This window comes from Nelumbo nucifera, chromosome 8, assembly GCF_055504915.1.
Source record: "Nelumbo nucifera cultivar China Antique chromosome 8, China Antique-T2T, whole genome shotgun sequence".
Taxonomy (NCBI): domain Eukaryota; kingdom Viridiplantae; phylum Streptophyta; class Magnoliopsida; order Proteales; family Nelumbonaceae; genus Nelumbo; species Nelumbo nucifera.
The window spans coordinates 44,140,527-44,165,544 of NC_142656.1; the positions used below are offsets into that span (position 1 = coordinate 44,140,527).

At 37.8% G+C, this 25,018-nt stretch overlaps 1 protein-coding gene across 4 annotated transcripts in view; it reads left to right on the forward strand.

Annotated features, from left to right (window-relative positions):
- MNS1 (alpha-mannosidase 1) overlaps nucleotides 1–17,524 on the forward strand; it is a 36,983-nt gene extending 19,459 nt beyond the window's left edge. The window contains exons 10-17 of one of the 4 annotated variants that reach the window (XR_016079457.1): nucleotides 4,226–4,334; nucleotides 4,441–4,539; nucleotides 7,980–8,060; nucleotides 8,147–8,317; nucleotides 16,237–16,462; nucleotides 16,538–16,651; nucleotides 16,973–17,033; nucleotides 17,132–17,524. Coding sequence is in view for 1 of the 4 variants with exons in the window: in XM_010278407.3 (XP_010276709.1) it covers nucleotides 4,226–4,334; nucleotides 4,441–4,539; nucleotides 7,980–8,060; nucleotides 8,147–8,317; nucleotides 16,237–16,462; nucleotides 16,538–16,560 (709 nt within the window). In the remaining 3 variants the exon portion in view is untranslated. The other 3 variants (XR_016079456.1, XR_016079458.1, XM_010278407.3) reach the window with 3 other exon arrangements.
- Nucleotides 17,525–25,018: the final 7,494 nt, after the last annotated feature.

Below are 25,018 nucleotides of genomic sequence, written 5' to 3' on the forward strand. Positions count from 1 at the left end.
CCACCTCATTTTGCTCAGGGGTGTGAGCATAAGAGCTTTGGTGAATAACTCCAAACTTCTCAAAGTAAGAGGTAAGATCCCTCTAAAAATATTCCTTAGCAATGTCTGATTGGAATATTTTGATTAAGGTGTCAAACTGGGTAAGCAGAAATTCATGAAATTGTTGAACAAGTTTGGGTACTTAAGCACGACAAAGTGTAAGATAAAGCCAAGTATAGCAGGAAAAATCATCAATTAACAGATTAAAATATTTGTAGCCTCCCATGCAAGGTAAATGGTAAGGCCCCCACACATCAGAGTGGACAATGTTAAATGGAAAAGTGGATCTTTTATTACTCACATGATAAGAGTTTCTGCAATGATTTAAAAACTCAGAAGACTCACAATGTAGACTTGATAAACTGACTCCTTCAAATAATGTAGAAAACAAAAGCTTTAATGAAGAAGCTGGGATCCTCTTGAATTTGGATTCTTCAAATTAAACTTTGATGGGAGCAGCTATGGTAACCTGGGTGTGGCTGGAATTGGTGGGGTCCCAAGAGATGACATGGGGAAAGTAGTGGGGCTGTATTTGGGCCCTATTGGATGGGGAGACTCCATTACAGCTGAACTAAAAGCAGTGGTCTTTGGAATACCAAAAGCCATGGAAATAGGTGTGAGAAAGCTGGTTGTAGAAGGAGACTCCAAAGTAATTATAAGCTGGCTAAAGCAGAATGGAAAGACTCCATGGGTGTTCAGAAATGAGATCAAGAAACTTAATCACATTATCAAGGACATGCATTTATTATTTCAGTGGACTCCAAGAGCAGCAAATGGGTTTGCGGACCAGCTAGCGAAGCAAGGGCTAATAGGGAACATTGTTTTTGGGCTCTTTTGTAAGGATGTAAAGCAAAATCTTAGGTGGAATTTTAAAGGATAATGGGGTAGCCGAGGATACTCATTTTCTGTACTAATTCTCATATCATTTTCTTAATAAAATTACCTTTACTGATAAAGAAAAGCTTTAATGAAGAAAAAGAAAGAGACCTAGATGATAATGACATAACATGACACGACCGACTCTAACACTGTTGATCCAAAAGATGATTTTTGAGGCTTTACTGGGCTTTGTTCAAGCATGTCTAACAGATATATCCCATTCACCTCATGGCCATTCCCAATCACCTTCGAAGATTTCATGTCCTAAAAAAACACAATAAGAAGCGAAAGGGTTACACTATAGTTTAGAGATTAAGTTAAATTACTAGCTGAAAGCATATTAGTATTAAGTTTTGGCACATGAAGTATAAAGGTCAAATTAAGGGAGTTTGAGGTTTTGATGTCTCCTTTGCTTGAGACAGAGGCAAGGGAAATTTTATCACGACCAGATAAAAGTTGGTAGGTAATGAATAAAGTGGAAACACCAGTCATATGGTCAGAAGCACCATAATCTATTATGTAGAGGATCCTATGATTAGGGGTGTCCACAGTTCGGGTAACTAAACCACGGACAATTTTTGCATTACTGAACCGGTACCACCGGTTAACCGGTCTGCTGGTTTTGGTTTTTGACCAGTTCGGTTCTTCAGTTTTTTGGTTTTTCATATTTATAATATATTATATAAATATGTGTATAATATTATATTATAAATAATAAATGCTATATAATATATTATAAATACTATAAAATATATAATATATTTATAAATAGATTATTATAAATATAATATATGTATATATTTATATATAATGAATTATACATATTTATATATATAATGAATATATATTTGTATATAATATATAGAAAATATGTGACATATATTAAAAATATATAAAATATACATATAAATATATATATCGGTCGGTTCGGCTAACTGCCACTTTTTTTGTAGGTTATCCAAAAACCGAACTGGTCCTTTAGTTTTTCAAAAATACCAAAACGAAGCCGAACTGATCGGTTCGGTTAACCGCATTTTCCGGTTTGGTTCGGTTTTTCGGTTTTTCATGGACACCCCAACCTATGATTATCTGAGATAGAAGCATGGTTCATAATGGCACGAATACTTGAGTGAGCATAGGCAAAAGTGGAGCCTTTGCTTGGTGAAGTGGGTGCCTGCTTTGATACGTAGAAGAAATATAATCCAGCAATTATCCTGATATTAGAAAAGAAAAAATAAAGGAGGAAGAAGTTATTCAGGAGAAAGAGAGAGAGTGGAAGCAAAAAGGAAGGGGAGGAGAGCTGAATCGTATCTCTCTCTATCACACAAGTGATTTATATATGCTGAATAAAAGAATAAACAAAATTACATGGGTGCCCCTAGTTAGGCAGCTGACTCAAAGCACATAAGAAATAATAAGTTTTGAGGTCCATAAAGAAGGCCCACTACAGCTGAAATAAAGCTACTGAATAAATAAACAAAACTAAGGTCCATTCAGCCCAATATCTCTTTACACCTTTGTTTTGAAAACATATTGGATGGTCTAGGATATGGACTTGGAGCCTTTATTTTTCGAAGAGAGATTATAACGTTGATCATTTGAGGTCTTCCTTCTTTATAGAAACAGAAAGTATTTCATTAATATAAACATGCATATACATAGGATTACAACTGGGGTATGGGTACCCTTAAAAACAGATGGAACAACAGAAACCAATGCAGTCACTACCTATCCATCAACATACAAAACTCCCTGCCCAACCCTTGCCCACAGGAGTAGTTGCACACTCACACCTTAAAACAACGTAGCCCAAAATTACTGTTCCCTTTCAACCCCTTGCCTTGATAGAGAATCTGCCATCCCATTAGCAACCCTTGGAACCCAATGAAAAATTACTGTTACATTTCTCAGTCTCTCAGATGCCACTTGGTCTTCTTTACCAAATCTTGGTAGCTCCAAGCTGCCTTCTTTTCATTCTTTAACAAAATTACCACTACATGGGAGTCTTCTTCTATTAACAGCCTTCTTAAATTAAGATTTTCTGCTAATTGGACTCCATACCATACAGGAGATAGTTCAGCCTTAGTTGAATTCCCTTGGGCAATAGGATCCGAAAATAAAGCTAAGATAATTCCATCTTTATCCCTGAATACCCTCCTATGCCTGAAGGGCCTGGGTTGCTGAAACAGCTCCCATCAAAATCGAGTTTTACAAAGCTTTCTGGTGGTGGTTCCCAAAGCTGAACTCTTCTTGTCTTTCTTGTAGACGAAAAAGGCCACTTCCCTCCAATTCCTTTTTATGCCATCAAAGGAAAATGGAGAGAACAGATCCAGGGGGTTAACCCAATGAATCACCCTTAGGAGGATATAGTCTAAAATTACATCCAGATTTCTCTCCTCATCTTTGAAGAGTCTCACATTTCTTTCTTCCCACATTGACCAAACAACAGTGGCCCTAGTGCATCTCCATAAGATTCTTCCTCTTTTCCTTGGACACCTAAAAAGTTCACCTGTAAACAGACTAGGTAAGCTTGTAGGTGGAATCCACCTGCACCCAAAGAGGTCAAAGAACCACTCCCAAATAAAGGATACCAATGAACAGGAAATTAGAATGTGATAAGCAACCTCGCTGTTTTCCTTACAGAGTGTGCACCAATTAAGGGATAAAAAAACATTTTTTTCTTCTCTTTTGCAGCATATCCAAAGTGTTGTTCCATGAAAGACCTCCCAACAAAAGCCTCTGGTTTGCACCAAACCTCATTCACTGGAAATGAAGGTCCTAAAGGAGCTTGAGCAATTAAGGAACAAAAAAAGGAGGCACAAGAGAAAGAGCCTTTAGGGTCCGGGATCCAAATTCTTTCATCTGGGGTGGAGGGGAACACAACAATTGAATAACGACTCCAATTACTTTGGTGTGCTAGGAAAATGGAAAATCTTTTGTCCTGGGCCTTTTACTATTGACTGAATAATGACTTCAATTACTAAATTCTATAATATCATGGTTAGGGAGATTCAATGCTTGGGACTTTGGTAAGATGAAGGGGTCTTCTAGACTATCTCATGCAAGCAAGGAAGTTGCTTCTTGCTCTCCTTATTGAACATCCCTTCCATTAGTGTGGCTAGATAAGTGAAACAAGTTTGCAATGATACTTGAGACAGCCTTTGATTTTCTCATCTTCTTTGATAACCTTTATTTTTTTTCTCATTTGAAATCTTCATAAGAAGAAGATTTTTCTTTCTTTCTTTCTTTTTGAACAATAACAAAAAGAGAAAAAAATGAAATTTCTGACTTTCATATCTGGAAACAGAGAAATGTGGGAAACATCAATGAAAGGTCTTGTAAGCTTGATTCGGAGAACAACACCCTCATCGTTTGCATACATCTGTGAGAAAAATGGAGATCATCTCTCAGACAAGGTAGTCTTTTAATACTGGAAAAGGAGCTCTCTATTGTACTGTCTGATGTTTCATTGTGGCTTTATATATGATTCTGTGGAGTTTTCAATGCTTTCTATATATGCAGATGGATGAATTAGCATGCTTTGCTCCAGGAATGCTGGCTTTGGGTTCATCTGGTTATGGTCCTGAAGAGGCTAGGAAATTTTTATCACTTGCAGAAGAGGTATCTTCAAATATTAGTCAGTGTTAGATTCTCAACAAGTTTGTTTTGAGGAGTTTTCCCTTATTCAATTTTTTGGATGAACACTTAACTCAGGTTAGGAATTCTTTGCAATAAACCTTCTGAAAATTGTCATACTAGATTATGGTTCCTTGCCAAACAAATGATAGAGCTGAACAAGAGCCTTTTGAGCAATTAGCTTTCCCAAGTAAAATAAAAGTAACAAATAGAGTAGTGTAATAGAGAACCTTGTATTAATTGAATCACAGGACAACTCATAGTAAACTAGGATTTATGATTTTAAATGCATAGATAAAAACATTGGTCCTCTAATCCTGTTTTTCTTCTGTTTTTTTTTTTAATTATGTAGTCCTCTAGTCCTTTTTCCGATAAAGAAAATATTTATTTTCTTTTTCTGTTTCCATGGTTGGGGGGTGTGAGGTGGAGTGGGTTGGGGTGGATAGTCTCTCTATAAGAGCAGTGCTTATACACTGAGAGACCACCTGGGTGAGGGGATTTGGTCCTTGGACCACTTCCTCTAGAACAAAGGTGGTACCCAGATCCTTTATTGTTCATGACAACAGCTACATCATTTTGATCTACCATAACTTTTTTAAATCATATCTATACCCCAGTAATTTAAAAGGAACTCTTAGGAACACAGGTGAGGTGCATTTTAATCGTGATCTACCTAACTTTTGTAACCATATCTATATCCCAGTTATTTAAAAGGCATGCCTAGTCACACATGCAAGGTGCATTTTAGGGTCTGTGCCTTGCCTAGGCCCAGGTTTAGCCCTTTTAAATAGGCACGTGCCTAGTGCACCTAGGAATGCACGTGGTGCACTTTGCACCTCTGCTTAGGCACGTGCCTTTGTTAATTCTTGCACACTCATTGAAGCTCCAATTATGGATATTTTCTAAAAGATGATTAAAATTATAAAACCATTTTTTGTAGGGATTAAGATTTAACAATTTAAGACTAACATGGATTTGTTTGGACTTGCCTCAAGGGACTTGGTACAAAGGCAGCTCATAGAATCAGGAATGAAATATGTTTAACATCATATTATCTATTTGAAATAGTGTAATTAGGGAATAAATAAAGAACTTGGAAGTTTGATCTAGTTGAATATGTTTTATATGCTATGATTATGCATTTATATTTGAACTAATAAGCTTTTTAAAATATTTAGTTTAAATTTAAAGTTTGTATTTTTAATATTTTCTTAATTTGTTTTGATTTTTTTACATTTTTTACATATTTTTTGAATTGTTTATTTTTTTTTATAAATTTTGGGCCTTGCGCCTCAGGCACAAAATCCCCTTTACACTTTTTTTTGTGCCTTGCACTTTTAAAACACTGCTCTACACATAAAAGAGAAACGGGAACTGTCATGTGATTTCTTCATATTGCCTTAGATTAATCATTGATTAGCATGACTTGTAAGGTTGCTTATAGGTGCATATCTAATTCAGAACTTGCTTTATTTGAACAATGGACATGCTTGAGCTTATAAGAATATCATAAATTATAAGATTCTCACAAAGATGGTGCAGGTGCTTCCTAGTGTTTTCAAACCTGCATTCACCTGGGCAATTGACTGGGTCAAAGTTTTTTTATTATTTCTTTTGTTAGGGGGGGGGGGGGGTTGACTGGTTGATGGACTAACCATTTTGCTAGTGTTCTTGGTTGTCAAACAGTCCAGTTTTAAAGTTGGAAACCACCTCTTCTAAGATAAAAGATAAGGCTGTGATTCAATGGAAACCACCAGAAAATCAATGTTTAAAGCTAAACTTTGATGGCAGCTTACTAGGCAATCCAGCACCAGCAGGAATTGGAGGTCTAATTAAATATGCAACAGGAGCTATCAAAGCTTTGTATTAAGGCCCTATTGGAGTTGTTGATTCAGTTAAGGAAGAAACAATGGTGGTACTACATGGGCTGAGAATAGCCAAGAACCTTGAAATCCAACTACTGGAGGTGGAGGGGGACTCCGGTGGTTATTTCTTGGTTAAGCAACAATATTCCAGGAGCTTGGGAGTATAGATAGACAATAAGGGAAATTTGATCTTTAGCCAATGAAGTGGGAGCTTCCTTCAATTGGAATGGGAGAACAGAAAATGGAATGGCAAGATTACTTGGCCAAGTAAGGGATATAATTGTTTTGGGCTGAATTGTAATAGGGCTGGCTGAAACCATAATGGACTGGACTATCATCCAGCTCTTGTACTCTTTCTCTTTTTGTCAATCTTTTAATGAAATTAATGTTAATAGTAAAAAAAAACAATCTAGTTTTAAAACATTGGTGCCTTCACAGATAGGGCAAAATCTCTTGCACTCATATTTGATTTTCTGCAGAAAAGAAGGCCTTCCTCCTGCCTCTCTCCTCATATGTGCTTTTTATGTAGGGATAGTGGACAGTCCCTATCCCGCTTAATAGTCTCCTGTTCCTTTGTACTTTTTATTTGGGAATTTTTTTGTTCTTTCTTTGGCTGCAGTTGGGATTCTCCCCAAGAGGTGATGGACATTTTAAATTCAAACTTCTTGAGGCAACAAAAGAAGAGAGGGAGAATAATGTGGAGAGCCACTAAGGCAGCTGTTGCTTGGGTAGTGTGGGAGGAAAGGAATGATAGAATTTTTGCTGGAAAAAGTAGAATTTTGGAGGAGGTAATTGACAGTATAAAAGTGAGGGTTGCCTTGTGGATAAAAATATTAGACAGTTTTCAGCTTTTCTCAGTAACTAACATCCTAAAGGCATGGAAGGATATAGCAGTCGTAGAGAAAAGGAAGAACTAAGAGTTGAGTGGATAACTCCAGAGGTTAACAAAGTAAAATTGAACTTTGATTCTTTGGGCAACCCGGGATTGGCAGGAATAGGTGGAGCAATCAGGAATGCAGAGTGTAAGATTGTGGCTCTATATTCAGGTCAATTGGCATTACAAACTCAGTAAAGGCTGAGTTACTGGCTTTACTGAAGGGACTCTGGCTAGAAAAGCAACTGGTTTTCGACAGGGAGGTGGAAGGAGATTCAAAAGTAATTATTTTTTGGGCAAGATGTAACAGACATATTCCATGGACCCTTACACATTTCTTCAGGGAAGTGGAATGATTAGTAAAGGATATAAATACTGATTTCAGGTGGATTAGAAGTGCAAATGGGCTAGCAGCAAATACTTTGCCAAACAAGGGGCTGCAAGGCAGCATCTATATTGTGCCTCATTGTAATCCTGGGTTTGTTTCTTGGGGGGATGACAGGTCATCTTTTTTTGTACTTAATCCCATATATTTTTACTTAATAAATCAATCTTTGTTGCTGATAAAAAAAGGGCTCTTGCACTCATTGATGCTGTTGATAGCTTACAGAAAATTATTGCTTTTTATACATTAACCAGATTCCTTCGTTCTTCTGTTTATTTTCTTCTATTTTCATTTTGTGCAGCTTGCTTGGACTTGTTATAACTTTTACCAATCAACACCAACAAAATTGGCAGGAGAGAACTACTTCTTTCATGCTGGACAGGTTAGATATGTGGATTCTCCTGTTGTTATTGTACATGATAGGATCATGATCTGACGTTGCTTGTTCAATTTATGCACAATTGGCAGGACATGAGTGTGGGTACATCATGGAACATATTAAGGCCAGAGACAGTGGAATCCCTCTTCTACCTTTGGCGTTTAACTGGGAACAAGACATATAAAGATTGGGGTTGGGACATATTCCAAGCTTTTGAAAAGAACTCCCGCATAGAGTCTGGATATGTTGGGCTGAAGGATGTAAGTACTCCTCAAGTCCACTACTTTTTTAGACATATACCAATTTTCAAGTTCTCTCCCATTTTACTTGAATTGTTTTTAGGAAAAGTGAAAAAAATTTATGAGGTGATTCCTTCATCTCAATGGTAGGGTCTTGCTTTATTTCCTCTAGTCATGTTGTCTTGCATTGTCTAATTAAGTGTCCCTAACACAGAATATTGAATTCTCCTATGGTATGCTTCCCTTGGATGGTTGATAAGAGCATCTCTTATCTCAAACCATGTCACCATGCTTCAATGTTTTAGGCTTTGGGAGAAATTGCAGCTGTTAAGAAATGGCAAAATTTTCCAAAAATCTTGAAATTCCTTGATATTTTGCTAGAAAAATACAAAAATGTTTTCTTTTATTGTTTCCAAGAAGTTGAAAAACACTCCTGTAGTAATTCAGAAAACAAAAATCTTGAAATTCCTTGATATTTTGTTTCTAGAAAAATACAAAAAATGTTTTTTTTTTTTATTGTTTTCAATAAGTTGAAAGACACCTGTAGTAATTCAGAAAAAAATAGAAAAGGAGAAGAGAAGGAAGAAGAAAGAGAGATTTCAGCAGAAGTATGTAGAAGGAGATGAAAGAAGAAGAGAAGGGAAGAGAAAAGATAAGAGTTTGATCTCTTTCTCTCTAGTCCCCTTTTGATCTCATTTATTCTTTTAATTTTAATCTAAGTACAATTCAATGAGTGCCCATAATGGGGTGGCCAGCACTTAAAGAAACAATAAAAAACAAGTAACAGGCCCATAACTAAGGCCCACTACTCAAAGAACATAAACATAACATGACTTAAATAAAATAAAAGAAACTAAGGCCCATTCGGCCCATTCTCACTACACAAGACTATAGATTATTTAAATAGGCATATCAAGACACATAATAATACAAAAAGCAAAGCAACCATGTGTAAAATACATGTCCAATTTAGAGAAGAAAATTAATTCCTAATAGGCATATGGGATACCCTTTACATTCAGAACATCTGGCTATGGTTCTCTACTTCTCTTATCTTCTTTCTTAATCATTCAAAACTATATGTAATTTAATAAATCTAGATTCCAGCAATGTCTTAAAATGTGGAGGTGTGATGTGAGGTGTTTCTCTGCTGGGAGGCATGAGGCATAGTTCAGAACGTAAAAGGCATAAGCCTCCCAAGCACAAGCCTCCTTGAGAGGAAGGGGATGAGGAGGAAGGAGGAAGAAGTGCAAAGAAGAACATTTTTTTTTTATATGAAAGATGTCTTGTAAGAAAACTGAAAATGCATAACACTAGCTGAAAGGTAGAAAAGTGTCTTGTATTAAGAAGAATGGGATCTTTGTATTAAGAAAAATGAAGATACATAACACTAGCCAAAGGAAACTCATAATTCCTTTCCACACACATACCTAGGGGTGAGCATGGGTTGGTACGGTTCGATTCCATGGTAGAACCTCGAAGGTCAGTTCTTGGTTTTTTGAACTGGAAGCCTACCTTGTGAAGGTGGGTTCTAGGGTCTACCCATGGAACCTCTTCTTTCTAAACAAAAACATGTTCTTTAAAAACTTGATTTTCAATAAATATAATATATATTTTAAAACTTATGTTATCTTTATTGATTAAATTAAGTAATTTAATATGTAGGTTATCATAATATATGGTTCAAAACATATCATTATGATTTAAATTTTGTAAACATTACCATTTTCATTACCTATTATACACATTCAAATATTAAAATGAAAAGAAATGATCAAATCACTTAAGTAACTCCATCGTCAAGTGAGACCATGGCCTTTGTAACCATGAGTGCTTGGGTTCAAATGTTCACATCCTCAAAAAGTATTTTGGGGTTTATTTCAAGGCAAGTTCGGTACCAAGGCCAGTTCATCGGGTTGGTTTGGATAGGGTAAACCGCTAGACCCTAGAACCGGCCTGGGTAGGGGTCAATTCCAAGAATTTGGAACCCGACCCTACACTGTAACAGATTGGGTGGGGTCGGTTCAAGGCCAGTTTGAGGTCAGTTCCATTCAATTCTGGGTAGAACCTACCCATTTGCTCTCCCCTACACATACTCCATAAGAAGATTTCACCTCCTTTTCCTACGCAAAACCCACTACACCATACTTGCAAATCACCATCTTTGTCCAAAGAGCATTCCTTTCAATACCAAACCTCCATAACCAATTTACCTAACAATGCCTTATTATTGAATATTTTAACCCTCCTAATCCCCAACCCTCCATTCTTCTTATCCCTACATACCTACTCCCATTTGACTAAGTGAATTTCTTTTCTAATCCTTTAATGCCCCAAAGAAAGTCCCTCTGCATCTTCTTGATTGAATTTTCCACAGATAATGGAACATTAAGCAAAGAAAGATAATACACAAGCAGATTAGACAAAACACCTTTTATTAGTGTTATTCTCTCCCCTGAGGACAAGTTTTTCCCTTTCTATCCTGCTAATCTCTGATCAATTCTATCCAAAACCGATTGCCATGTTGATGAAAGAGATGCTTTTGCACCTATCAATAGTCCCAAGTATGTGAATGGAAATTCCCCCTACCAAACATCCCAAAGATGCTGCACAATCTTCTAGGCATGGTTGGGTCTATGTTTGGTAGATGTTAAAGCTTTTGTGGTTGACTGCATCACAAGTTCCTCTGAGACTAGGGGAGAATTCCTATACCCCCTAATGCTTTGGAGTTTGGACCTTTCCTCTAGTAATATTTTGCCAAATTTTTGAGTTGAAAATATGTTGCTAAAAGTCTCTTTAGGCCCTGAGGTACAGTAAGGGGCTATTTGCTAGCACTCTTAAGCTGTGCATAATCCTCTTCGCTTCTACATTTTTCTCATTAATAATATCAAGAGTATCCTCTCTAGTAATTTGTAATGATAAAAAATAATGAGTAAATAAATAAAAGCTCAGAAAAAATTTTTTATGGATTTGTATTGTAACAAGGGCTCTTAGGCTGAACATGAATGTATATTGTGGTGATTGGGAGAGAGAGAGAGAGAGAGAGAGGAAGAGAGAGGTACGATTGAGAGGAAAAAGTTACTATTGGCTGCTGCTAGTTTTCTATTTATATTAACTTCATAAAAGAATTAGAAATTACAAGTATGCCCCTGGTGGCATATCCTAGAATCAGAATAATAAGAAAAAAGAAATAAGTAATTGTAATTGTCCAACAACCTACTAACAACAGCTATAAAGTAACAATTAAGTAAGCCTTACAACACTCCCCCTCAAGTTGGGCTGAAGATGTCTATCATGCCCAGTTTGTCACATAACTCATTGTGCCGCGAGCACGGCAGCCCCTTTGTAAGGACATCAGCAAGTTGTTCCTTGGAGTTGACATAAGGGATGCAAATTTCTCTTTTTTCCAGTTTCTCCCTTATGAAGTGTTTATCCACCTCAATATGCTTGGTCCTCTCATGTAGGACTGGGTTGCTGGCGATGTTTATTGCAGCCTTGTGCTTAACTGTGAACACCCATTTGCACCCCACGGGGTCTTTCCCCTTTGGAGGATCCACCTATTCCCAAGTCTGATTTTTGTGGAGGGCATTAATCTCCTCCTTCATGGCATCTACCCATTCAGGGCATTTTACGGCTTTTGCAACATTTTTGGGAACAGGGGTGCAATCAACTGCCGATAGGAAGGCTCAGTACGAGGGAAGAGATACCTGAACCTGCTTCTCTTCTACACTACGACTCTCTCCCTGAGGAGGAGGGAAGAATGGCTCGGACTCAAAGGACACATCCATAGACAAAAAATTTACGACTAATTGGGTCAAAGCACTGATACCCTTTTTGAGAGGAGGGGTACCCCAGAAAGACACAAGGAATGGACCGAGGTCTAACTTACCTCGGGATGGAGACAAATCATGGACAAAGGCCTGACAACCAAAGATTCTCATGGGGATGGAAAATAAAGGAGACTGAGGGTACAATAACTGATGAGGGGCCATGTAGTTCAGTACTTTGGAGGGCATGCAGTTGATGACATACGCTGCTGCAAGTATAGCATCCACCCAAAACCTTTTTGGGACATTCATGTGTAACATCATCCCGCGGGCTACCTCAAGAAGGTGTTTGTTTTTCCTTTCTGCAACACCATTTTGTTGTGGTGTTCTGGCGCATGAGCTCCTATGAATGGATCCGTGGGAGGCGAAGAACTCATTGAGCTCCCCATGGAAGTATTCCTTCGCATTATCAGATTGGAAGATCTGTATTTCAACATGGAACTGCGTAAACTCCATCCTCTGGAAATCTTTTACTATCTTCGAAACTTCGTCTTTGCTACGCATAGGAATTACCCATGTATAGCGAGAGTAATCATCGATCAATGTAATAAAGTACTTATATCCGCCCTCAGAGATTCATTGGTAGGCCCCCATATATCAGAATACACAACATGAAAATGAACATTTGATCTTTTATTACTTGAGTGAAAAGTTGTTCTACATTGTTTGCTCAACTGACACGTTTGACACATGAACTCTGACACTGAACATGACTTAAATAAAACTGGAAACAAAGATTTTATTATTTCGAAAGAAACATGACCTAAACGACTATGCCACAAGAAAATTTGACTCTTATTTGACTGACTATGCGACTCTGAGGATGACACCGAGAGACCAGCTTTGTTGTCGAGAATGTAGAGATCATCCATTAGGCTTCCTCTACCAATTGTCCTCCCAGAAGTTAGATATTGAAAAACACATGAGTCAGCAAAAAATGTCACACTACAATTCAAGGAGCTTGTAATGCTACTAATTGAAAGCAAGTTTATGGGAAGCTGAGGGACATGCAATACACAATTCAGGTTAAGGCCATGGGGAAGGGATATTGATCCTTGGCCTGCAATGGAAGAAAAGAGCCATCTGCAAGTCTCACTCTATCCCTTCCTGTAAGACTGGAATAAGTTAGGCTTACCGGTCATGTGGTTGGAGGCCCCTGAGTCAATGATCCAAGGGGAATCTGTGGGAGTGACATGGAATGCAGAAGCCATATTACCTTAAGTAGAGGGAGTACCAGTGACTGAGCTGTCCATTTGCCGCAAGGCCCTACCATAAGATTCTAGGTGCTCTCTGAAGGAATTCATTATATCCTCCTTGGGGTCAGACTTATTAGGGCGGTCTCGGGTACTACCGGAAACTTGAGTATCTTGGGTTGCCACATGTGTTGTGCTCATTTTCTTCAAATGACCTTTACCCTATTCTTGATTCTTTGCTGTCCACTTCGGTTTCCCGTGGATGTCCCAACAAGTGTCACGTGTATGTCGTGAACGCCTATAATGGGTACAGAACAGCTTATCTTTATCATCTGCCTTCTTAGGGTCACTCTTCTTTCCCGTGGAGCTATTATTCATTGCAGCCAAGGCAACTTGTTGCTCCCCCTCAGCTGTAACCATCACATTCCACCTGCTTTCTTTAGATTGGACAAAGGAGTATACCCCGTGATCCGTAGGCAACTCTTTGCTTCCTAGGATCTGCACCCTCAACGGTTCATATGCAGGGTTCAGTCCCAACAAGAAAGCAAACACCCGTTGCTGAGAGACCAGCTTCCTGTAGGCCTTAGCATCATCATCGTGCTTCCACTCTATGGCCTGATAATGGTCCAATTCCTTCCATATGGAGGTAAGGGCTGAATAGTATGAAGACAAGCTACGGTTTCCCTGTTTACATGTTGAGGATTCAGCTTGCAACTGGTAAACCTTGGTGTAATGCCTTTGCTCAGAATAGGTAGTTCTGGCCTGTTCCCAGATCTCACTGGCGGTGTCTGCCCACATAAAATTCTTTTTCACATCAGGTTCCATGGCTGCGAGGAGCCAAGACATCACCATACTGTTTTCTTGGTCCCACCTATCATGTTCAGCCGTCTCACCCTTGGGTTCTTTCACCCTTCCATTGATGTAACCAGCTTTACCCCTTGCCGTTACATAGAGTTTTACATTCTTAGCCCACTCCAGGTAGTTCAGACCGTTTAAAGGGGTAATTGGCATGGGAAAAACCATGTTTTCACCTCCCATACCCGCTGTGCTGCGGGTTGGTATAACCCCCGATGAAGTTAATTCATGACTTGCCATCGAATACTACTGAAAACCAGTCCAAATACCACCCAACAACACAGCTACCACAATCAGAATGTGAGCAACTCAGGGTTTACTCCTAGAATGTGAGCAAAAGAACATTAAATACTGCTGAGAACAAGGGGTTTAGTCAACACAACGTCCAAACAGAACAATAAACCAGTCCGGTAATCGGTTCAGCACCACCAATACAGACATTACAATCAGTCTGACTGTAGTTCACACACTCTAACCATCCAACGTCCAAACAAATAACTATATAATCAAGGCATGAGCCCTACGCACCATCGGCCAAAGAAGGCTGAGACAAACTAAAACAAAAAAACACACCTGTTCAGCACTTGTACGAAGGTGCTAATCTGAACTTGACTTCACAGCATCGAACAGAGGAGTCTGCACCAGCATCACCCTTCTCCGACTAGGGTTTTCTTTCTATTACGGCCAAGAAAAAGAAATCACAAAAGCTGCCGCCAGAAACCTGCTAGGGTTTCTGCAGAAACTGCCACGTCCAAACACTTTTTAAGAATAGGGCAGGAGGGATCGTAGGTCTTTTTCAACCTAGAAAACCTGCTCTGATACCATGTGGTGATTCGTGGGGATTGGGAGAGAGTGAGAGATGTATGGTTGAGAGGAAAAAGTTACTACTGGCTACCGCCAGTTTTCTATTTATATTAACTTCATAAAAGAATCATAAATTACAAGTATGCCCCTGGCGGCATATCCTAGAATTAGAATAATAAGAAAAAAGAAGAAAAAAGAAACAAGTAACTGTCCAACAGCCTACTAACAGCAGCTATAAAGTAACAATTAAGTAAGCCTTACAACATATATGATATTACGAGTGAATAATGTGTAGTGACTGATTGTTTATGATTGGTATTTTACAAAGAAAGCATCTTAAAGTCCACCAAAGAGATATATTTGTTTTTTTTTTCTTGAGGAAATATAAACAAAAAGTTCTGGCCAAAAATTTTTCTTCCAATTAGTTGATTAGGTTCATGCTGTGCAAATATATACAAAAATGGTAGTAGTTTGACAATCAGAACCGAGCTCATGCATTTCCCCAAACAACATTTTTCCAAAGGTCCCAGATCAGAGGGACTATAATTAATAGTTTTATCAATTTCTAATTTTAAAAGATTTTGTCTTAGTCATGTCACACAGGTTTAGTAGTTTCCTATTTTGTTTTGGAAACTATTGGTTTGAGTCAACTACTATTTTTCTGACCTTCTATCAGGTTTCTATTCTTACCTCTATTTCCATTGGGATTCTAAGCAACTCATTTGCAATTTTAGTAATTGTCAAATTTCTATTCACAGTTATATAGCAGAATGCTCCTCTTCAAATTGGTGTTGGAGAACTTGATTTCTTTTTTCTATTTGTTAATTGTTATTCTGTGGTAGTTCTTTCTTACTAGAAGAAAACCAGCAATTATTCTTTGGATTTTTCCATAGATTCAGAACATACTTAACTGGATTTTGAAGAAAAGTTACCTATTGACCTTGTCTACTATCAACCAGCTCTTTTATTAATACAAGAGTTGATTTCTCCTAAATCTGTGAGTAATCCATAAAACTTCAATGAGTTGACAAAAATAAATAAATAAATAAATGTGTCAAGCTACCCCCTGCCTTCTGTATCATTTTCTTTTATTAACAAAAAAATAAAGTTGAAAAGTGGTTCCTTGACATTTAAACATAGCACAAATCAAGTAATTTATGCACAAAAAGGAGTATGTGAAGATACATGATATAATTTAGCTATGATTTTTAAGGAATGGATATTGTACTGTCCTACTCACTACTGCTGCTTTCTTTTTCAGGTCAATACAGGTGTTAAAGACAACATGATGCAAAGCTTCTTCCTTGCGGAGACGCTCAAGTATCTCTACCTCTTGTTTTCACCCTCCTCTGTCATTCCTTTGGATGAATGGGTGTTCAATACAGAGGCCCACCCTCTAAAAATCGTGACACGGCATGATCACATTGAAAATATTAGAGGATTGAATGAACAGAAACCACCTGCTAGGTTCCGTTCCAGGAGGGAAGGTCGGTCAGGAGATGCTTAGGATTTATCATATCACTGAAATTTTGGGTTAACCCTTCCTTTTCTTTTTGTCATAGATCAAAAAGTTCAACAGCATTAGTTCCCTGGAACTGCACGCAGGGCCTCCTGTGGGTAGGGATCAGACTGGTCCAGATGGATTGCAAGCTGATAGTGGCCCCTTTCAGTTTCAGGTGTGATGAATGTGTAACGTAGATATAGATTATTATTTGCTGCAGCTTTTTTTTTAATGAAATATCGGGGATTTCACCATGGGGAGTTATTTTTTGGGGAACTTGTGACATGGCAACCTTAATGAATTTCTCATTTCCAAAATTTGAGCCTCTTGAAGCTTACTTCTATACTGGGTCATAGTATTTTGGAATGAATCCTCACAGGTTAAACCAAGTAGGAGGTTGGGAAAAACCAAATGGTGGAATCTTCTGAATTTTGAATTATATTGACATCCAAGAAATAAATCAAATTAGTGATGAACTACATTTACCTGAGCTCAGGTTGGATCACAGTTTGATGAGTGATGCAGACTTATAGCAATCAACTGAAGCATCAAATCCAGTAACCAACTGTTCTTTTTTTTTTTTTCAATTTTTTTCCATAATATTCTTTCTTGAGCTATAAACTTTTAGATATGTAAGCGCTTGAATTGGACCCAGGAGTTGAAATGTGGTGAGGAATGGGAATATGGAGGGCGTTGGGTATGCTTCTCCTGTGTCATTCAAAATCCACTGTGCTACTACGTGTCAAGTAAGAGATCCCATCATTTGTCATTTGTATAACACAACTGGTTGGACGACCAGAGAAGAGGCAAGCGAATTCTCCGAATCAAAAGGTGTCCGACAAATTCAGCACACGCATGAAAGAAGCACCACCACTTTAGGGTTATTTGTAAATTTACTTGTAAACATAGCGACTCTCAGAAGCTAACTGAGAAAGTATGCTTTGGCTGTTTGATGTGTTTTCATACCAATACCACCTTGATGAGTGTATGGGATTGATATGATATGAACACTCCATCAACTTGCTGGCTTCCATTGCTTTCCTGAAAACCCTTGCATGTGCTGTGTGCTGCGTGCTGCCATGCCATGTCCTATCCTTTACCCCATATGTTCCAACCAATCCACATCTCCTATCCATATGACACATGCAAATGTGGGAGATGTTCTCAATATACAGCTGTAGCGAGGCGTGGGTAGAGTTTGTGTGGGTGGATCGGAATTGATGTTAAACTGTTACACGGATGCATGGTTCAAAGTATCGATACATGTGATACACAATTTTTGCATATTGCAGTATTCAAACAATCATTTTTTTCAATTTTCTTGGATCGAGGCTTCAACCATAGACATGTTAGGAGGGTCTCTTATGTTTGAACATAAAAATACATAAGACCCTGTAAACTGCATATCAATGGGTTTAAAAACCGCTACGTTACGTCATAGGATATGTAACGATACGGTATTTTACATCAAACCTTGCATTGGTCGACAATGTGTTGTTGTTTGGTTACCCCAGATTTTCCAATTATGAAGGAAAGCTTATGGCAAGTCATTCTATGCGGTCCCACTTAGTGATTGGTGGGTGCTAGGATCCTGAAGTTTCTTTGTCTGTGATAATGGTTTAGAAGAATCATGGAGATGGCTTCTCATATAGAGGATGAGAGGAAAGAGCATCTAAAAAGGAATCAAATGAGCTTTTTATTTCATTTATTCATTCACTTCAGTGGTGTCGTTTTGTTTGAGAAATGCACACCACTGAATACCCAATGATGGAAGCAAATTATTTGGGGAACATCAGACACCAATTTCATGAGATCAAATAATAAATAAATAAATAAATGAAAAGATGAGATTAAATAGGAAGATGGATTGAATCATCATGAAGATGAAAAGCAATTGTGAATTATAAAAGGCAAATGAAAGGGGGTGAGGACCAAGGACATCATTATTACACTGTCAAGGGGTCATTTACTATTTTCCTTTGGACTTGGGGAGAAGGAACATCACAAACCCTAGAGTGAAAAATGACTCAAGTGGGCTTACACTTTCAGGAACAAGCTAATAAACCCCTAAAGAATTTTATTCTTCTTCTTTTTCTTTTTATCAGGACAAAAACTCTAAGCTTCACCATTATCTGGAATTCATTCTCACTTTTCCCTTTTTCCCCACCCCATCTCAAAGCTTCATCAAAGTTTAGATAATATGATGTGGCATCCACGGAAGAAAGACTTGTCAATTCACCATCCATAATAGATTAGGTAGATGGATGTAATTGGCTATTATTGTCATACCAATCTCACAGTTCAATTGATGTCATACTTTTCAGATAGATTCATGACCAAATCCACGTGAGGTGGACATCCAAGGTTTTCCTCCTTGGTCATCCACTTAATGAATGTGTTCTTGTACGTGTTCTTGCAGCAATTATGATCCCTCAAAACCAAGCCATTAGAGAGAGAGAGAGAGAGAGAGAGAGAGAGAGATTTTGGAGTATGACAACCTGAAATGAGTGGTTAATGTCCCTTTTTCCTTTAATTATAACATGTTGTCACTTCTCTGTTTGCTTAATCTGATGGCTGATTTAGTTTAACTCTTGGCATTCAAAAAGGGCTGGTCCAGTTCAAGCTGGTCTAGGCCAATCTGTGTGACCAAGTGACATGGAACAAAAAATAAAGAAAAATGTTAAATTAATTTACCATCAGACCAGTGGGTTCACATGAATTTTCCAGTCAAGCAATCAAGTTCATCAGTTCTATTTGGTTTTAAAGGGTTCTGGTTCAATAAATGAACCAAAGTGTAGTAGACTAGGTTCTGTTTTTAAAACACTCATGTTCTTGGGTTCTCAGGTTTCAAACTGAAACCGAAGCCATGGATTTGCTTGAGGGATGGCTGTCCATAGTCCATACAATAGTAATATGGGAAGCATATTCTCTACAGAAGACGGTCCTCAAGTGAACAGAAACAACTTTTGTCTCTATCTACTGATGTCCATGTCTTGGTAGTTCTGTAACCAACCCATTTATGTCTTTTTCTTTACCAAACTAATTGCCTGAAATCTACTTTACTAAGATACGCTTTTACAAAATGGAATCTCATCCAATATATGGTATCATCTGGTTGAACCAGTTGGATAAAAAAGATGTTCAATGAAAGATTAGCCAGTTCCTTTGATACAATATATAAATTTTATAAAAAGGAAAGAAGAAAAGATGCCCAAAATAAAAATAAGTATGGCCTATGAGCCATTCTAGGGCAAAAGGTCACTTGATCACATCTGGAAATATCATCTTTTTCCTTTTTTTTTTCTCAAAATATAGATATAATAGCATACATTCACAAGTTCCCTTTTGTTCTTTTTTTTTTTCTTTTCTTTTTTTGGGTGGATGGGGAGATGGATTCCATAAGCTTTCAATCCATCCAAAATGATGTAATTGATCATGAACTCAAGGCCACCTGATTATGCTAAATGTGTGTTTGGTAAAGAAGTCATGAACAAACCAGTATGATATTTTTCCACTTATGGAAGTAGTAATCAGTGTTCACATCCCAAATAGGAAGAAAGACTATCAGGTTTGTTAGACTCCGGATCTCACACTACATTCGTGCATTGGAAACATCTCCCATACATAATAAGATGTTCCCCATGTGTGTGGCTTCGATGTTATGTGAGTAGAGTTGTCGTGGGTAGGAAATTTGGACTCGGTTTACTAATGGTGAGAGATAAGTTAAACTCAATTTATTAGCAATAATAAACCTAGGCAGTGTGATAAGGGAATAGTTTTGGGGCTGGGCTCTAAGTCTACAGTGTGTGGCTTGCTTTTCTTGTTCCTTCAACAGAGACTCTCTTGGTAATAAGGGCCGGTCCAAGTCAAGTGGAGAGACAAAGAATAATAAAAGAAAATCTACAAGAGCAAGCAAAGAAACATTCCTTCAACCCTACCCAAAAAGGTTAAACAAAGAAAAAAGTTATCACCACCACCTCAGCTGCAATGATGGCAGTAAGGGTGAAAGTGGGCTTCAAAGTTGGAAAAAAAACAGATGGGCTAGTTCATTTGTCTTGTTTACTCCCATGCAAAGAAAAATGAAAAGAAATAAAACAAAGTAAACAAAACCCACATTCTCTTGGTCTTCGACCTAAAGTTGATAAAAGGAGAAAAGTAAGTAGAGCAAGAAAGTAGAAAAAGTACTATCTCTTGATGGAAGTGATGGGTTTTGTTCTGGCAGAGAGAATCCATGTTTAGAGCTTGAAAAGGTGAGCCTAAGAAACAGAAATAAAAACAACTAAGAGTGATATATATGTGCGAATGTGTGTTTGTGCGTGTTAGAGAGAGAGAGAGGAGGAGAAGGAGAGAGAAAGAGAGGATTGTTTTGTATTTGTCAGCTTGATGGGCATGCGTTGTTCAAGGGGTGCCCTTCAAACATAAGGAATTTTAGGGTTTTGGGTACTTTCCTTTTGGCGTTTTCCCACATTCCCTTCTATTCTTAGGCTACGGTATTCCCCCTTATTCCCCTGTCAATAAATTATTTTGTTTATATGGATTTGTGTATAAACAAATACACTCATCCCCCCTCCCCCCCTTTTTCTGTATTCTGTGTGAATTGCTTGTATTCTCGAGACAGTGAATGAGAAAGAGAGAGAGAGGGAGAACATCCCATCATTTGGTCCTCTTGGGCTTTCACATTGCAGAGAGCCCAATACATTCTCAAACACTTATATCTGAGATACGAACTAAGCTTTTCTTGATCCGTTTCCCTTCCCAATGAATTTAAAACTTTAGTTGCTGGTTAGACAAAGATCCACAAAAGAATGTAAAAGCTAAGGTGGTTTGATCATCTTTTGGGCATTAACCCATGTTTGTATGTTCATTAATAATATGTATTACAGAGCACAAACACCTTTTCATAGTTCACATTTCAATGAAGAGAAAACCTTTTTGACTCAAAAGTTGTTGTGCTTGTTTATTTCACGTGTATTAAACACTCTTACCATACAACAGTAGTACTTTCAACACCCGGCCGGACCGGACCGGACTGGATAACTCAAAATTTTGGTTCCTTTGACAGTTTAGACTAGTCTCACTACTTGTTGACTTATCTTGAAGATGTGAATTTATATACCATTTTCTTTCCTTTTATTTCCCACCTCAAAATAAGCAACTAGGTCTGAACCCTAACCCGACTTGCAGCCCCAAATGGGCTTGCCCCAAGTGACTCAGGATGACCCATCTCACTAATGAGATCAGCATGTGATCAGGGGTTTCAGACATTGTTATCATTGACATTAATAGGTACGAAATGGACCCAATTGGAGTTTCTATAGGCCATGAAATCGACCCTTCAGACCGGTTCGGTCTAAACCAGACTAGAGATGTAAATACTTGTGTTTTTATCAAAATCAAGCAAAATTCAAGTGTACCAAACAAGATTCACGTGCACAGAGAGTTGAAGCCATCCCATGTAACCCAAGGCCCATCACTGGGTCATTCAAATATGGTGATGAACCATCAGAGCCCATTCGGTTGAATGACGTGTACGGATGCTAGGCATATATGTGTGTACAATATATATTCTTATTCTTATTCTCATTCCTGATTGATTTGGAGAAATGTCTGATGTGTATGTAACACATCAGATTCTTTTAGAGCTTATCTCTCTCTCTTTCTCTTATTTCTCTTATTGTATTAATTTTATCAGTTATGCATGCATGAGAGTACAGTGATTGGACCATTATTACCATCTGTTCTATTGTCCACCCAAGGTTGGATACTATTTTCTGTTTGTCATGTAACAATGCAAATTGAGGAGTCTATTCCACAGCCAACCAGCCACACACAGAGAGAGAAAGAGAGATAGGCTTTTGTAAATAGATGGGCAACCCTAGAAAGGTGGGTGCTAGTCCTCTGCCATTACTGAGGCCTTTGAGAGAGAGTACCTTTGGCTATCAATTATCAGCTCACTTTGTTCATACACAAACATGAGAGAATCTTTGTCTTAAGGTTTTCTTTTTTAACTGTCACAAGGAACAATTGGTTGGAGCAATATTGCAGAATAAATCTATTGTGCTATACAAAGAGAAACTAAGTACAACAGATCCCTTCAATTCATTATCCACCACAAGAATCTCATTCCTTGCCATCTCCCAATCTATTTAATTCCATTTGCATGTTGTACGTATACTTCAGTAATATATATATATATATATATATATATATATATATATATATATATATATATATAACAAACACAAAGCATCACCACCACCTTGGATATCATTAAATTAACCAGTCTATATATGTCTATTGATGACCCTTTGATCCAGCATTGTGGGCCCAGCCAGCTACATGTGTATATGCTTACAATCTGTTTATTATTACAAATCATGGTTTTAAAAAACGATTCAGAAATGGAATTATTTTGGCCACCGGTTTTTGAGTTGACAGTTTGATCGTTCGATTCAAATAAATGGTCTGTTCTTACAAAAAATTAAAAATAAAAAAAGGTCAAAATCATTAAATGAGTTGATGGTTCAACCACCCGAATCAATAAGTTGTTGAATGATTCAATGATTTTTGGCCAGAGACCAGATTTGGGGTAAAATAAAACCAATTACCTAAATAGTTCTCAAGCCAAACGGTACGGCCATCCAAATTAATGGCGGTTCAAAACCATGCTACAAACTTTGTAATACAAGAAAAATATATACAAATGTTATGCCACTAAAACATAGTGTATTACATAAAATCTTTAAGTATTGCATTCTAAACAATGGATTTAAATAGAGATGGAGAGAGAAAGAGAGAGAGAAGAGTTCATGGGGATCAGAGATGAAAACGAGTGGCAGTAATGATGACTAAGGGTGTCATCGTTTTGCATGCAATGAGAAAGAAAGAAAAAGAGAAGGAAAGAAAGCCCTTTTTCTTTCTTTTCTTTTATCTTTTTCTTCTTTATCCCTTTCATGCTTTTGGGGGGACCCATTCCAATCAGCTCCTTAGATTTCAGCAAGAAAAAGTTTTTTCCTTCCCTCTTCCTTTTCTCCTTTTTTTCACTTTCTTTCTTAACCTATCCATCCGTAGTTTGAAGTGAACTGCTGTAAAAAGAAAATCACGGAAACTCATAATAAAAAAGCAAAAAAAAAAAAAAAAAGAAAGAATTGAAGATGAAGAAGAGAAAACATGAAAAGATTTTCTTCTCTATTTTAGGTTCCATGGAAATAACACCTTCATAAATGAATCACTTTGGCCTTCAAGAACTCATTATAGCAAGATTGATGGCAAAACCTGCTTAGAAACCCTACCTCCTCTATTGATGTATGTCCTCTTTCATTCATGGCTTTATAGACCTACCCTGATACCTTTTGCAGGTTCAGTTCATGGGTCCTTTTTTTTTTCTGTTTTACACTGTAAAATTGGTGGGCAACCTTTTTATTCAGTAGGGTTCTATACTTGTCATTTTCCCAGACAAGCTGAGTCACATAACTCATTCACCCAATCGAGTCATGACTCATTCCCAGATAAGTAATTCCATTTTAATGGTGGGCTTAGCTCATCCATTAGATGGGGAATGCAAATTTAACTAATATAGTTTATTGCTGCTAATTTTCTTTTGTATGAATCAGTCTTAATTAGTTGGGGGTTTGGACTGTTGGATTTATAACTTTGTAAGTCTTGGGCCTGAATGGGCTTTATCAAAATTAGAACTAGAAAAGTAGCGGAGGCTAAAGACCAGCAGCTAATTAGGCTTGTGTAGAGACTGAACTAAGCAGCTGGGAGAAGAAGCTCCGCTCAACCCGGGAGTTGACGGTCCTAGATGCAGCAACATAATTGAGGGTTCTGGGGTGGTGTCTGAAGTTACATTGTTCATGGATTGGTCTATGGTCCCCAAAACTGACCACTAGTCTGATTGACCAAGGCACTAAATGGGTCTCAAAGAAAAGGATTCCTAGCTATTCGATCATCTTGAATAAGACTAGACAGTCTCTTAATTGAGATTCTCATCTGCTAGTAGATCCTGACCTTTTGAATATGTGGCAACTGGTGAGTTGCTTAGCTCTTGACCTTCTTATGGGTCCTGTGGGCCCATATCAAGGAATTCAAGTTGTTTGATATTTTTATCAAGAAACTACAATTGGGTCTTCAAGAAAAGGGGTCCCAAAGGGCTGTTTGTAAAAGAACAAAAAAAAAACAGATTGGGTGAAGTTCATGTCCACTAAGAGTTGTGACAAAATAAATGGAACAAAGTCATTTTTGAGGAACTACCAGTTTTAGCTAGTAATGTAAGTGTCTTCCAAACGCATTATTGTTTCCTTGATATTTTGTGTGTGTGTTGGGGTGGGATTGCAAGTAAGAAACACTAAGAATCAATGTTTTAAAAAGCGATCCGGAATTGGAACTATTCTGGTCACTGGTTTTTAGGGTGATAGTTCGACCGCCTGATTCAAATGGATGGCCCATTCTGACAAAAAAAAATAATTAAAATAAAAAAATAGCCAAAAAACATTGAATGGATCAGCGGTTCAACCGCCTGGGTCAACAGGTCATTGACCAA